This window comes from Rhea pennata, chromosome 1, assembly GCF_028389875.1.
Source record: "Rhea pennata isolate bPtePen1 chromosome 1, bPtePen1.pri, whole genome shotgun sequence".
Taxonomy (NCBI): Eukaryota; Metazoa; Chordata; class Aves; order Rheiformes; family Rheidae; genus Rhea; species Rhea pennata.
In genome coordinates this window covers 62006515-62020483 of record NC_084663.1, presented here as the reverse complement: position 1 = coordinate 62020483, position 13969 = coordinate 62006515, and the positions used below count along the sequence as shown (strand labels likewise).

Sequence of the window (13969 nt, the reverse complement as noted above, 5' to 3'; positions counted from 1 at the left end):
GCCCACTTTCGCAAACCTGCTAGGAACTTAGTATTTTTGAAACCTCTACTTTGGTGCTCAGTTCGACTGAAACAGGTCAGGGTCTTCTAAAGTTATTACCTGGAACAAGAAAGCAGACCATAACAAACACACATGCATGAGGAAAGAAAAAATTAATCACCCCCCCAATTTATTAAATTAGATGCAACAAATATTTTGTTTTCTTTTGACTTGTTCTCTTTGCACAAGGAAGGATGTTGGTGTACAAATGTTACTGCTGTATAAGCATCCAGTCTCAGCTCAGTGTACATGAGGTTTGTTAAGCGCACTGCTGCCACACATTCCTATTGAAAAAAAAATAGCCAGTGTCAGTCCATTTTTACCTCACTGAAAATAACCTCACAAATGCAGAAAGGAGAGGAGAAAAATACATGGAAATCTTTTAAAGGATATTTAAGTCAGGATATGCTGTTTATAAGGAGGTCTTTATTGAAAATCAGAAATGCTAAAAGATAAGGCATTAAAAATTGTTTCTTTAAACTTCCTGTACTTTGTTAAAAAAAAAAAAAAGGAAAAAAAGATAATAGTGCCACCTTTTCAAAGCATTGTGGAAGGAGACTTTATGAACATTTTCTGTTGCACTTTAAGATTCTAGGGCAAAAGGCATTCTATTTTAAGCATAGTGTACTTAATGTCACTTGATTTTCATGGCCTGCTTTGACTGACAAGTGAAGCTGTTGCTCTGCTGAAGTAAAAAGCATGTGGAAGCAAAAGCAAATCTTGAATACTGAGGAAGTGCTGAAAACCTAAAGCACACTGGACTTCTAGTTTTAGGTTCTCCTATGCTTTGCTTTGTTACTGAATACTTTTCCAAATACAAAACAAATTCTTCCCTAAACTCAGTGATAAATTCAACAGTAAAGACACTTCTTCCTCTCTTCATTTAGCCCTCATATTCTGTAGTACTCTATTTTCCTCTTACTTTTCCATTTATTTTCCTCCTCCTTTCTGCCTTAATTGCTTAAGTTTCTAATTAAGAACATGGAGGCAGTGGTGTTTTAATTCTGACAAAGACAAAAATACATCTTTTTTCTCTTGGCATCATGAAGAGCTTCCGCTCTCTCTCCATAAACATCAATACCATTTTGCTCACTGACAACACTGGTGCAGACTGGATTAAAGAAACATTTTTACCTTTTTCTAAACCCAGTGATTCCAACGGTTTTGGGGGGGGAGGGGGGCGGCCGGCTGTTTTTGAATCGAAGTAACTGTTACATTTCCCATTTGCCTTTCTCTTAACTGGCTGTCATTCAATTTTCCTTTATTATATTCTGCATTACTCTTCCCCGTTTCTATTTCTTGGCAATTCCTCTTCTCCATTTTGGCCCTTAATCCTAATCGCAGTATTTACTGAACTGTAAATGAAACTGGCAGAGTAACAACATAGCATTTGGGGCACCCATACTATGTCAAGCGATTTTGAAACCATCCATTTCCATATGCCGAACATTCCTGACCTTTGCGGCAGAGAAACCTATTCAAAAACATATTAATTTCATTAGACAAGGGAATCTGCTTATTTTGAGTAACAGGAAACTGCTCTGTCCAGGAACTGGTTTTGCTTGGCTCAAAAGCTGCAACATCTGGCCCCAAAGAAGTAACTTGAAAGAATGACAACTTCCTAGGCAGATACCATTAGGGTATAGACTGGTCAGAGGTTGTATTTTACACTTTTTACTTTGTCTTTTGTACAGCTTTGCATGTTCACGTTTCCTCGGCCACATTCGGAGGCAGTGCCACCACTCTGGGAGCAGGGCCTGCTCTCAGGCTGGGCATCCCCGCATATAACCCGGTATAACCCGGATTATTCCCTTGCTCGCACCCTGCCTGCACAAGACCTGCCTTCTTGCCTTGATGCGGCACCACAAGCAGCCGGGCCTCACACCACCACCCGCCCCACACAAAATGGCGGCAGCGGGAAGGCGTCGCTCCGGCGGCGCCGCCCGCCCCGCAGAAAATGGCGGCGCTGGCGGGAGGCACGTGGAAGGTCGCTCCGGCGACGCCGCGGGGCGGGCAGCGGTGCTGCGGCCGCCGTGGCCGGGACAGCCCGCACGCCCAGAACCGGCGTTCCCGTGACCGGGGCAGCGCGTTCCCGCGGCGGGCGGGGACGTTACCATGTTACCCTCAGCCCCAGCCCGCGGCACTGAACCCGGCGGCGCTGCACTGCAGGCCGCGGCAGCCGCTCCCCTCGGGCGGGGCGGCCTCTTCCGCCTCCCGCCGCGGCAGCCCCGCCCCGGGCGGCGGCGGCGGCGGCCTGACCCCGTCCCGTGCGGCGCGGCGCGGGCGGCATGGCGGGGCCCTGGGCTCTGCCGGCGCCGCTCAGCGCGGCGCAGCTGAAGCGGCTGGAGCAGCACCGCTACAGCGCGGTGGGGCGCTCGCTGCTGGAGCCCTCGCTGCAGCCCTACTGGGCCTGGCTGGTGGGGCAGGTCCCGCTGTGGCTGGCCCCCAACGCCATCACCCTGGGCGGGCTGCTGCTCAACTGCCTCACGGCGCTGCCGCTCGTCGCCTGCTGCCCCACCGCCACCGAGCAGGTACCGGCCCGGCCCCGCGCCTCCCAGCCGCCTGCCCCGACCCGGGCGGCTCCTGCGGCGTCGCCGCGGCGGCCGCGGGCAAACGGCGGTTGGCGCCCGCCCTCGGCAGGGCGCTGGCGGCCGTTGCTGTGGCCGTTGCTGCGGCGCCGCCTCTGCGGTCGGCGGCCGCGGCTCCTCCCGCGAAGGAAGGGCCAAGCTTTTGCCTGGGGAAGCGGCCGCGGCCGGAGGGCGCCGTGGGAGGGTGGGGCCGCCGCAGGCGCGGGAGTTGCCGCTGGAGGGCCCGCGTGCCGGCTGGCGGGGTGGGAAAAAAAAAACATATTTCGATGTTCCGAGGCCCCTTCCCGGCCTCCTGGTCCTTCACCCGCCAGCGATCCCCGCAGGCATGGAGCCTTGCGCACCACGGTGCGCAGTCGGCACCCAGCTGCTGACCCCATCTCCAGAGATACCAGCTTTTTAAATCATTATTGAATAACTTAGGCTTTGGTGAGCGTTCCCGTTGAAAGAAGCACCCTTCGTTGTCTCCAGTTGCTTTACCCTTTGTATGAGCAGAAGTGTTAGTGGTGGCAACCACATCGAGGAGCTGGGCTGCCTCAAACTTAGCTCTGCTTGGGCCCATCGCTGCTGCCGAGGGGAGCGAGGGGTTGGGTAGGGCAAGGAGGCCGTCCGCTGCTGGCTTTCTACCTTTAAAATGCTCCCAGAGCTGCTACATCCACTGAATTCACCGTTATGGGGTTAGAAATAACTGGCTTTGTGTCTTGGCATTTTTAGATTGGATTCTTTCCTCAAAAAAAGGGGGGGGCAGAAAAGCAGTTTTTAGTTATTTTTTCATTTGTGGAGCCTTATACACAGAGAAGAAAACGTGTTGTAGACAGACAGGGAATTACTCGTATCAGGGAGGTTTATACTGAGATTCTACTAGAAATTACTGGTTTTTAATTGCAGAAGCTGATTTTTTTGTAACAACTACAGTCTGAGCCAAATTTCCTTGTTCAGGATGGCCACTGTAAATACATAGTATGATGTCTGACTTCTTAAACTATTGTTTTGTTCTTTGAGTGTAGGCTGAATTTTCATTGCCCTTTTTCTGTAAGCATAGCTTGACATTTTCTTGTTGCATTAGTTAGGCCATCATTATCTCTTCAGCTTGTTCAGTGGAACCTGAACAAGCCTTCCACTTAAGATGTCATGTGTCTGGATGGTCGTCTTTAAAAATCTAAAACTTTGCGACACTGATGGGTGCTGTGTGTGCTGTTGTAATAACAATTTTCTGCTTTTGACTTGGAATACGTTGGCTGGACAGGGTAAAAGGATGGTGGAGTGATGTTGAAGTTGATGAAGTCATAGACCAAACGAATAGTGTAGTGCATCTCAGCATCGCACCTCTCAAGCCCCTTCAGCCTGTCTAGTCCATACCACACCAGTCCGGTCCATTTATGAACAGGTCTTGATTATCAAATACTATGGACTAACAAAGACTTGCACTCTCTTGGTGGAAGTACGGGAGCATTTGATAGAAGGCTTAGGTATTTTTTAGAGTTGTTTTGTGTGTGTGTGTGTTTTTCTAACTAGCCTTAAATTGGCCTTTATTAACAGTAGTATATTGAAAACACATCTTGATATCTGTACAAGCCATCCAAAGCAAAAGACTGGTAGTGGGTGAGTGATGAAGCATATCTTCATGAATACAAGTCACACCAAGTCAGACCTGAGAGTGACCCAGTTCAGACTCCCTCTTGAGAGCAGCTGGTAGCAGATGCTCTCTGAAAGAGCATTAGAAAAGAGATCTTTCCCTTTTGGATCCGTCAAACTGACAAAATACAGTGGTTTCCTTGGTCAGGGGTTTTACTCAGTTTTTATTTGTTATAGTAAGAACTAGGGAAACTGTTTCCCCTCATACACACACTCCTTATCATGATTTTGCCTGTTGACTTTGGTTTGGCACTTTTAGTGTCCATTATGTCCTGTTGCAGCAAACTACAATTCAGTGATACTTCCCCCCCCACCCCCTGCCATGCGATGGAATTAATTTCTACCACTATACAACATTCCCTTGTTCTCATACTAGTAGCAATTATTTCCTTATGAGGTATTCTTGCTTTTATTCTTCACAATCTGTAGCCGCTAAAAGCCAGTTTGTTACTACGTAGCACAGCATGTTTTGAATACAATAAAATACTGTCTGCTTTAGTAATGTCTTCCTGTCTAGAAGGACTGTGGGTTGTGGCCCTGTCTTCTATAAATGTGTGTATGGACATCAGCCTTCTTATCTCAGCATAAGTCCTGGCTGACTGCACCCCTCAAGCACTGCTGTCATTGCAGTCTGCGTGCACAGATTTTCATAGCGTGTTTGTTCCAGTTTACTCCTTGCATGTGTAACTCTTAAATCTATAGAAATAGCATATGGGGACTAATATGCAAAGTATGGTGATAGGAAGAACGTAATCCTCTACAGAACATGAAATGTGCAGGTAGCAATGGTAATGTCTACCTCACTGTGATCCCCCTCCTCTTTTTTTTTTCTTCTTTTAAGACCCCAATTATAAGTCTTCAGGAATTTAAAGTTTTGCTGACTTAAAGTATGAAGAGTGCATATCTGATGCATTAGATTAGGATTTTCTTTCTGTCCTCACCATTTGACAGTGAGCAGTTTATTTTGCTAAGAAAAACGTTCCACCACAAACTGACTACTCTGAAGTGGCTACAGTTACTTCCTTAAGGTTTGACACAGAAGTTTCTTGGACCCCTTCCTGTTCTGGGCAGAACTGACACATTATTTTTTTTCCTTGCATCAACACCATGAAGAAAACTGGCTAAATATAATTCTCTATCTCTTCAGAAGAGGGAAATGAAGCTCTGATCGTACTGCTTTCATAGTTGCTTATGGAGAGGCCTCGCTTCAGTAATCCTTACAGCCTGGCCACAGGTCTCTCTATATAAAAATAGTATGAGAGGTTAGAACTTCAGAATAGACATTTATGCTAACAGTAACCATGACTTTGAATTGAAAAAAAATAATATATGTATGCAAAAATTACATAGAATTTTTATTGTGTGTGTGTAAATATAAAAGTTTATAGCAGTTGTAGTAGGATCTAAGCAATGTGGACTTGAAAATGGTCTAAGGAAGATTCACTCATGTCTTGCTTGGAGTGTTTATGGTGTTTGTTTCTGCTGTCTGTTATGTAATTTTGTGTTAGTAGATACAGGTCACTGGGAGTAGAGGAAGGCAGGAAAAGAAAAGTGTAGCTGATGGATTTGAGTTTGGTATGTGATGGCAAAAGAGGTAGAACCTGTAGGGTGCTTGTGCAAAAATCACAGCCAGTGTGTGATGGTCACCTTTCTAGAGTGGGTGCGGACAAGGGTGGGGAGTATTTATAGAAGGACATCATACCTTGCTGAAACATGCTATCAATGAAGTCATACATATGAGAAGACCAAAAAGGGAAGATGTGGGTGATTCCTGCTGGCCATATTATTAACTGCTTGAAGCAAAAGTAACTCTATTTTACCTTTTTTCTTCCTCCTCCCTCCACCCCCCCCCCAAAAAAAAAAAAAAAAAAAAAAAAAAAGAAAAAGAAAAAGCTTAGATGAGAACTAAACTGAAAGAAGGAGTGTTTTGATTCTTTTTTCCACAAAGAAATGAAGGGAAGAGACTGACAGGATGTTTACATGCTGTTCTGTAAATGCCAAGTATACTGCTGAGCCTTGTGCAGGAGAGATTAAGGAAACAGAGAAGAGGGTGGAATGGAGCAGTTGGTATGAATTAGGGTGTGGGAGTGTGAAGGAAAAAGCATTAAGCCCCTGATCTGGTAGAGGGAAAGGTGTGAAACACTGGGATAGGTTGGGAAGAAAGCCATATAGTACCCATGAAATGAAGAAACTGAATGAGGAAAAGAGGCATTTGGCATAAGGGAAGACAGTGAAAGTTTAGGAGACCCTGGAAAAAAATCAGTGTCTGTGTGGTTGGATTGAGGGGATTAGATCATGATTAAATGTGGTCAGTAATGGAGAGGCCTGAATCTTTAAATGTAGTATAAGCTTGGGCTTTGGAACTCTCTGGGCTTGAACTTTTCTTGAAATAAATGATATGTGATCTTAGGAGGATATCTCATCTCTTGCAGCTGTCTGTGCTCTTCTGTGTTAAGGACTCAAGAGCAGAGGAATAAGGACCCCTGTTCAACCTGCACTTTGTCCTGAAGGAGAAGCATGCCACACATACCTGTTAAACACTATATGCAAGTTTTCTTGGCATATCTAAGCACAGATGTGACACCCTCTGAAGTGGCAGATGACTTAACCTGTACAAAATTTGCGTTTGACAGGATTCTAGGGCTGTATAATCTTTCATACATCCTTTTTAATTGAAGCATCTTTTCCAGGATTTGTATTCCTCTCTAGTTCTGTTAGAATAGCATCTAGCTCTGGCCAGATAATATATTTGCTTGGACAGGATGTGACTTTGAGCAGAGGTAATAAACACCTCATCAGTGAAGAGCTGATGATTATTGGGAGCCTCCAAATGACCTTCTGCTGAGTCTGTCAGCCATGTCAGCATTCTCAAATGCTCCCACTTCTCTAATTTACAAACTACTTGGGTCCAGTGTGGGAGGCTGGGAGGGGACATCCCTGGATGGAGAGCCAGGCATGTGAAGAAGGAGGAGGAGGAGAAGACAGCTGTAGCTGTTCTGAGAGGGTAGGTATTAGGAGCTTTGGGAACCCTTGTGCATTTTTTGAGATTGGAAAACTGAATTTTAACAACTAAAAACTGGATCATTCAAGCTGTTAAAAGTATAGTTGATAACGTATTACCTTTGGCTGTTACTAGTTAGATTTGAACTGATAGGCTAGGGGCAAAATGCTCCAGATTCTGTTTCTAATCCCTCTGGCAGTTCAGACACCTGTTCTTGTGTTTTTAATGGATCTTCTTCCCCTCTCCACAGGTGCAGCAGTATAGATATATCCGTTAGAGGTGTTAGTGCATACAGATAATAGGCATTTGGAGGAGGAGGATGAAAACTCTCCCCCTCTTTCCAGGTTATCAAGCAGAGTGTTCTCATTTTGGAGTCCAAGGGAACACCATTGCTTTGATTTGTCCCAGCAGGAACTAGCACAAACAGAGCTGAGTCAGTAAACTTAATGATAAAACTCATACTATAACTTGCAACCAGATAAAAGCCATTGTTTTGTCAAAAATGTTCTTGAGATCTAATAGAGGTCTTATATTTAAAGCTGGCTTTTTTTTTTTTTTTTTTTTTTTTTTTTTTTTTGCATTTAATATGTCACATTTGTTTTGAGATAAAGTAAACTTAAACATTACCATGCAGAAGAATACTTATATCATGTCCTGTGGTGTTACAGAAACTTCCATAAACTGACTGCAGTAACCAACATGCAGACCTTTGGTATGGATTACAATTGAGCTGTATTTCATGGAAACTTAGTTTCAAAAGATTGTGATAATACCAAGTATACAGCACAAGAATAAGGAGGAATTAGTAGCATTAGAGCTAATGATGAAAAAAAGTGACAACAGGTTTGCATTACTGACTAGTATTTCAGTTGTGGAGATGATCCATCAGAAATAAGAACCTGCTCATGCACTGGTGTTTTACTTAGTCTGTGATCTGTGTGAGGGAATACGGAGAGGTTAAGGAAGGCTGTGAGTATATTACTTCTGTTAATGATATGCAGAACCAGATGACTTTAAAAAGCATGTTAAAATTTATTTCAGTTATGGGTAAATAATTGTAAAAAAAGATGACTTAATACAAACAAAATGCCAATGGTGGCCTGGACGGAACTGCCAGATGTGGCCTGAATGTTTTCTGCAATTGAGGGACTGGCAAGACAAGTTGAATAGATCTCTAAAACTAGCTTTTCATAATTTGTAGAAGTAGGTCACAATAACTCTACCTCATAAAACATTGTGGATTAACTTTGTGGCATTTCAAAGTGATATCAGTGATGAAATCAGAAGCATCTCTAAAATTATTATAGTACTATAGTGAAACTGTTGGTTTCTCTGCTTGTAAGGCTTAATTCATAAATCTGAGGAGGAGGTTTGACTGAGAATAACAAATATTCTCAGCATAACAAAGTTATTCTGAAAAAGTCACTCTAGCTATTGTGGTAGTTTGATTATATGGATTATCTCACAAGTAAAATAATTAGTCTTGGCTTCAACAGGGTCCTGATTGTTACTTTATGTCCTGAAATGTCTGGCTTTTGGCTGATAGTCATGTATTTTGGAAACATCAAGAGCAAGACTGGTGGCTGACAGGTTCGCCTCTGCTTCCATGCAGAACATGTCAAAGTGAGCTTCTACCCATAAAGGCACTTGAGGTCTCTCTTCCTGCACATAACTCTCTGTAGTTCACAAATTAAGTGTGGCAGTAGACTCATTCTGTTATTGAAAGGCTCTGCCTCCCCCCCCCCCCCTTTATAAGGGGGATTTTTTTTTCTAAATGAAGGTTAAGAACTTATTCCCTCTTTCTTGGGTTAAACTCTTTCCCCCACAAAACAAAATTCCTTCCAGTTTAACTCAACTATCAGAGGAGAAGAAACCTAAATAACTTGACTAATTCAGTTGGTAAACAACAAACGGATATTGCTGTAATCACTTGGGGTGGATTTCCGCTGTGTGATTTGTGGGTTTTTTTGTGGTTTTGGGTGTTATTGTTGTTTTTTTTGACATCAGTATTTTGAATGTCAACCAAATGAAAGTATTTACTCATGGTCATTATCATGGCTTGCATGGCTTTGCTTCCTTGAGTTAAGGGAAGAGACGGTCTTGCCGGTTCTGAAGAATCTTGGTAACTTTTCTAGGTCTCTCTGTAAATACAAAATCTAGACTTCTTACAGCTAGAGTCCCTACTTTTTTGAATGTCTGTTGCTTCAAAGCTGGGCAAAGCAGCATACAATTTGACTTTAAAGGACAGAATGCTTTGTTAATAAAATTATCTAAATAATGGATAGCAGGAAAATAGTAAAATTGGTGACAGTATTGTTTCCATACTAAAAGCCTAGGTGATAGTATAGTATATCAGCCACCTTTCAATACATGAGAATGTCTTAAATAGCAACAGAAAAGCTATTGCTGCTTTTTAGGCTCAGACCTGAACTTTCCTTAAGCGGGGTGGATCTTGGGAAGAATCTGGTTTTTGATCTAATTTGAGGCATAACTTTTTTTCTAAATCAAAATCAGTGGATATAATGATGAGAAGGCAAAAGTACTGGGGAAGCAGGTCACCTCATTTATATTCTTACTGCTGCCCTGAAAGATTTCCTGTCCCTTTCTATGAAGTATCACAACTGATCTGTAGCTGTCATTTTCTCTTTTCCCAGTAGTGACCCAGGGTCTATGTGACTGTGGACAAGTATCATGGATTTCTAAGTGTGTTCTCACTTACAGGCTTACTGAGATTTGATCTATCGTCTAAATATACTTAACAGCTCTTACTAGACTTACGAAATAAGCATCATATGACCTCTGCACTGCAAGTGAGGAATTGCAAAGGTTTAAAGCCACAGCCACAGACCATTGCCTGGGAGTGGGAAAGGCTTAAGCTTTGTGACTGCATATGGCTGTTCATGTATTTGCCTGCAAGCTGCTTCCAACGTTTATACCTAACTTTTCTCTCTTCATGAACAGCAGTTCTGAAGGCTAATATTAGTGATACAGCTGTAATCCACTTGAGACAAAGATGTGACTTACACTTTGTGCAAGAAGTGTAAGAAGTAATTTTTTAGTAAAAGCTACTTTCTGGACAAAGACATACTGGCTTGTGCATGAAACTAAAGCTTTTTAAAAGGTACTACTGTGGGATAGTTCCTTTGGACCTGAAGACCAATGTTAGTATAACTCACAGCTTGTTCTGCATCTCTAATAGCTAGTCTACATTAACAAGACAGTTGCTCCTTCATATTTAGTGAATAGCTTAAATTCTTTAAACTCTTTTCCAAGTACATATGCAGTCATTTTTTTTTTTTATGTTGGAAAAAATCTCCTTCCTTCAGAGCTGAAGTCTTTATTTAGTAAAACATGATGGATTTTTATGTCTGTACTTTATAAATCTGAGAAAACTGTCTAAGTATCTGTTGCAAACTGCTGACAATCCTAAGTGCTTTACTGCCATTTTCTTTTTTAAACTTTAATTTTATTCTAATTTTTCAGCAGGAGGAATACAAATAACTAGAAATATTTTAGTGTAAGATGGAAAAATAACTCAGTCTTGATGCAGAAGTGAGGCTAAGTTTAATAAATAAAGAAGGACCTCTTTCACTGGTCTATCTGGAGTAATACGTTATATAAACTACTGCAGTTTATTTAGAGAATAGCATACAGAATTTGGTTTGTCCATTGATTATTTGCCACATAGCACAATGTAGCATAATTCTGTGATAAAAGATATTTTACCTTTAATGAAATAGATTATTGGATTAGAAATTGGGAACTGCCTCATAACACTTTATGTGAATCTCTTTCAGGCACCTTTTTGGGCATACATGCTGGGTGCATTAGGACTTTTTATCTACCAGTCTCTGGATGCCATTGATGGGAAGCAAGCCAGAAGAACAAACAGTAGTTCTCCTTTAGGAGAACTCTTTGATCATGGTTGCGACTCTATTTCCACAGGTAGCCTTAACCTACTGTTACTCATCCTAGTTTTAAGAGAAATTGCCTGTTGTCAAGAGGAGCTGCTGAATCAAAGCATAGTTGAGGTTGGGAGGGACCTCTGGAGACCATCTAGTCCAACCCTCTGCTTAGAGCCGGGTCAGCTAGAGCAGGTTGCCTGATTCCCTTCTCTTAGGGTAACTACTGTCTCCTGGCCACTGCAGCACAGCATGCCCCAGCTTTCGTGTCTGTGACCACTATCAGGGAGGATATTTAAAGAGTGGCTTTGGCAGATGTTGGGTAACATACACCCTGTTCTTACTTCTAGATGAAGAAATACAAAGTTTTCTAAATAAGCTGAACTGTGAACAAAAAGACCAGTAAAGAATCTCTAGGCAGGCCTTTACTCTCTGCAGCATTTGTTCTGCAGCAGGGTACGAGCTGATACCTACTAAAGTATTCAAGTACCTAAAAGGCTGAGATTTCCACATGAAGTTAAGGTTTCTCCTTTAGGAGCCAGATGACACCCCCCCCCAAAAAAAAAAAAAAAAAAAAGTTTGATAATAGGGCATCCAACCAAACAGTTAGTAGGAAGAGGATGATTTATGTTCCTTAGAAGAATGATTAAAAAAAAAAAGTCTCACTCAGTTTTACTTTCTGAAACTCAACTGCTGTTGGTGGCAATACTTACGCTTCTATAATAGCTTAATGGCTGAAGCATTTGCGCTGGGAGTCAGTATATTCTTTCCATCTGTGGTTCCTGGGAAGGTGCTAACTGTCAGTGTCTAGGTGAGCTAAGCTGGGCTGATGTGGTGGAGCTAGGCCCCTCTATAGCAAAGACACAAGGTCCCAGGGGAAGAGGGAATGACCACTGTGAGCTTGAAGCTGGGGCCCTCATTTGTAAGAAAGGAGTCCAGTGTTTTGGTCTCTCCTGCCAGAATTGTCTCTGTTGTTAGCTACTGAATAAAGTAGCAGTAATGTAATTACTTCGTTACAGTGATGGAAAATGCCTTGTAATTTTACTTCTCTTAATGGCAAGTGAAAAGGGTATTTGACTAACATGTTCGTTTTTACTTTTCAGTTTTTGTTGTCCTGGGATCCTGCATAGCAATCCGACTAGGAACAAATCCTGACTGGTTGTTTTTCTGTTGTTTTGTGGGACTGTTCATGTTCTATTCTGCTCACTGGCAGACATATGTATCAGGCATGTTAAAGTTTGGAAAGTAAGTAGGTATCTTTAGAACTACATATGACTTAATCTTGGAGACTGCTAGCTGCTTTATTTCCCTTTCTTTTTGCTTTCTCCTACTCTCTTCTCCTTCCCTTCTTCCTTCCTCCTGCCTTCAGCAGACCTGTGTCCTACCTGGTAAGGACTTTAAAACTGCATTATATTGAGGACAAGACTTGTACTTTAGCTACATATGCTTCATTTGCATCTATTTTGTTGTCTTTATCGCAGAATTATTCTCAGAATTTATACAAGCATCATGCAGGCTCAGACTAGAGTTCTGCTTTGCTCACAGGGACTGTAAACAAGTGCTCTGTGTAGGAGTAAGTACAGAGCAAGCATCTACTATACCTCCCTTCATAGTTTCCCAGCCACCAGTTTCAGCTCAGGGGAATCTGAACCACATGCCTTTTTAGAGAAATTCCCCTGATAATGGATTTCTCTTCTGTGACCATGCTCAATCTGCCTTTGAACAAACTCTTTGCATCTATTATGCGCTTTGCCAAGGAATTGCACAAAGCCGTGCCTAGTGCATGTTGAATTACCCCAGGTTTATTTGGGGGCTTTGTTTTTAATCAAGCTGGTATTGTCTTTGATGTCCTTTAGGTTTTTTGTTAGATGACAGTTGTATTGATTCCTGTGATGCCATTCATGATTTTGTAGAAATGTAGTCTGTCCTCCCCAGATTGTAGTGGGAGGAGTCATTGACAGTTGTATGGAAGATCGCTGTTTAAATTTAACCCTTAATAGGATGGGGAATGCTGAACGCTCCCACACCTGCAGTGGTACCTAGCCATGGCCTTTTACCGTGTTTGAACCATGAGCTGTGCTTTAGTGAAGATTTCTGGAAACAGAAAAATAGATTCTTGATTATGACTCCAGTTTACAATTGTAAATCTCAGCCAGATGACTGGGGAAAGGTCAGTGATTTTCTTAGCAAAAAAAAAGAAAAAGGTAATAGATGAAAGTTATTCCTCAGATGATTCTAGTCATGTTTTAAATCACCTGTTTGTATTACTACCCAGCTCTGACCTGTAACAAGCCCTTTAGCAAATCTGAGTATTGCTGGCCATACAGGCTAGCAGTCAGCTCTCCATGCATACGGTCTGTCTCAGAAGGAAGCTGTCTCTGTTGTGATGCTGAGAGCTCTCTTTACTTGCTGATGATGTGTTTTACCACACAAACTATAACTGTTCTGCCTGCTTACTCATTCTCTTTTTTTTTTTATTATTATTATTACTATTAAGGACATCTCGTCTTGTAGACAAGAATGGATGTTTTAGAGCGATGGTCAAAGAGAATAATTTCTGTGCCTAAGACACTGGACTTACATGAAGGGAGATGGACTATGTTGTGAGCTTTGGAATTTTGAACAAGTGATTGCTTTTCTGTGTCTTTTGTTCATACAAAACATGTGAGATTGATTTCCCCATATCAGGAAGGCACTGAAGTTCCCATAACACATAAAAAACCTCTTCATAAAAACTTAATGGATTTCATATAAATAGAATGATACTGCACAGTACAAACAGTTTGGAAGGTGTCAGGGTTTAAGCA

The 13969-nt window shown here is 42.3% G+C and overlaps 1 protein-coding gene across 1 annotated transcript in view; it reads left to right on the top strand.

The window, feature by feature from the left end:
- Positions 1-2293: 2293 nt before the first annotated feature.
- The window catches only part of CHPT1 (choline phosphotransferase 1), a 22828-nt gene continuing 11152 nt past the window's right edge, over positions 2294-13969 (top strand). The window contains exons 1-3 of the mRNA XM_062589550.1: positions 2294-2570; positions 11058-11205; positions 12266-12407. Coding sequence (XP_062445534.1) covers positions 2328-2570; positions 11058-11205; positions 12266-12407 — 533 coding nt within the window. The 5' untranslated portion in view covers positions 2294-2327. The remainder of the gene's footprint in view (positions 2571-11057; positions 11206-12265; positions 12408-13969) is intronic.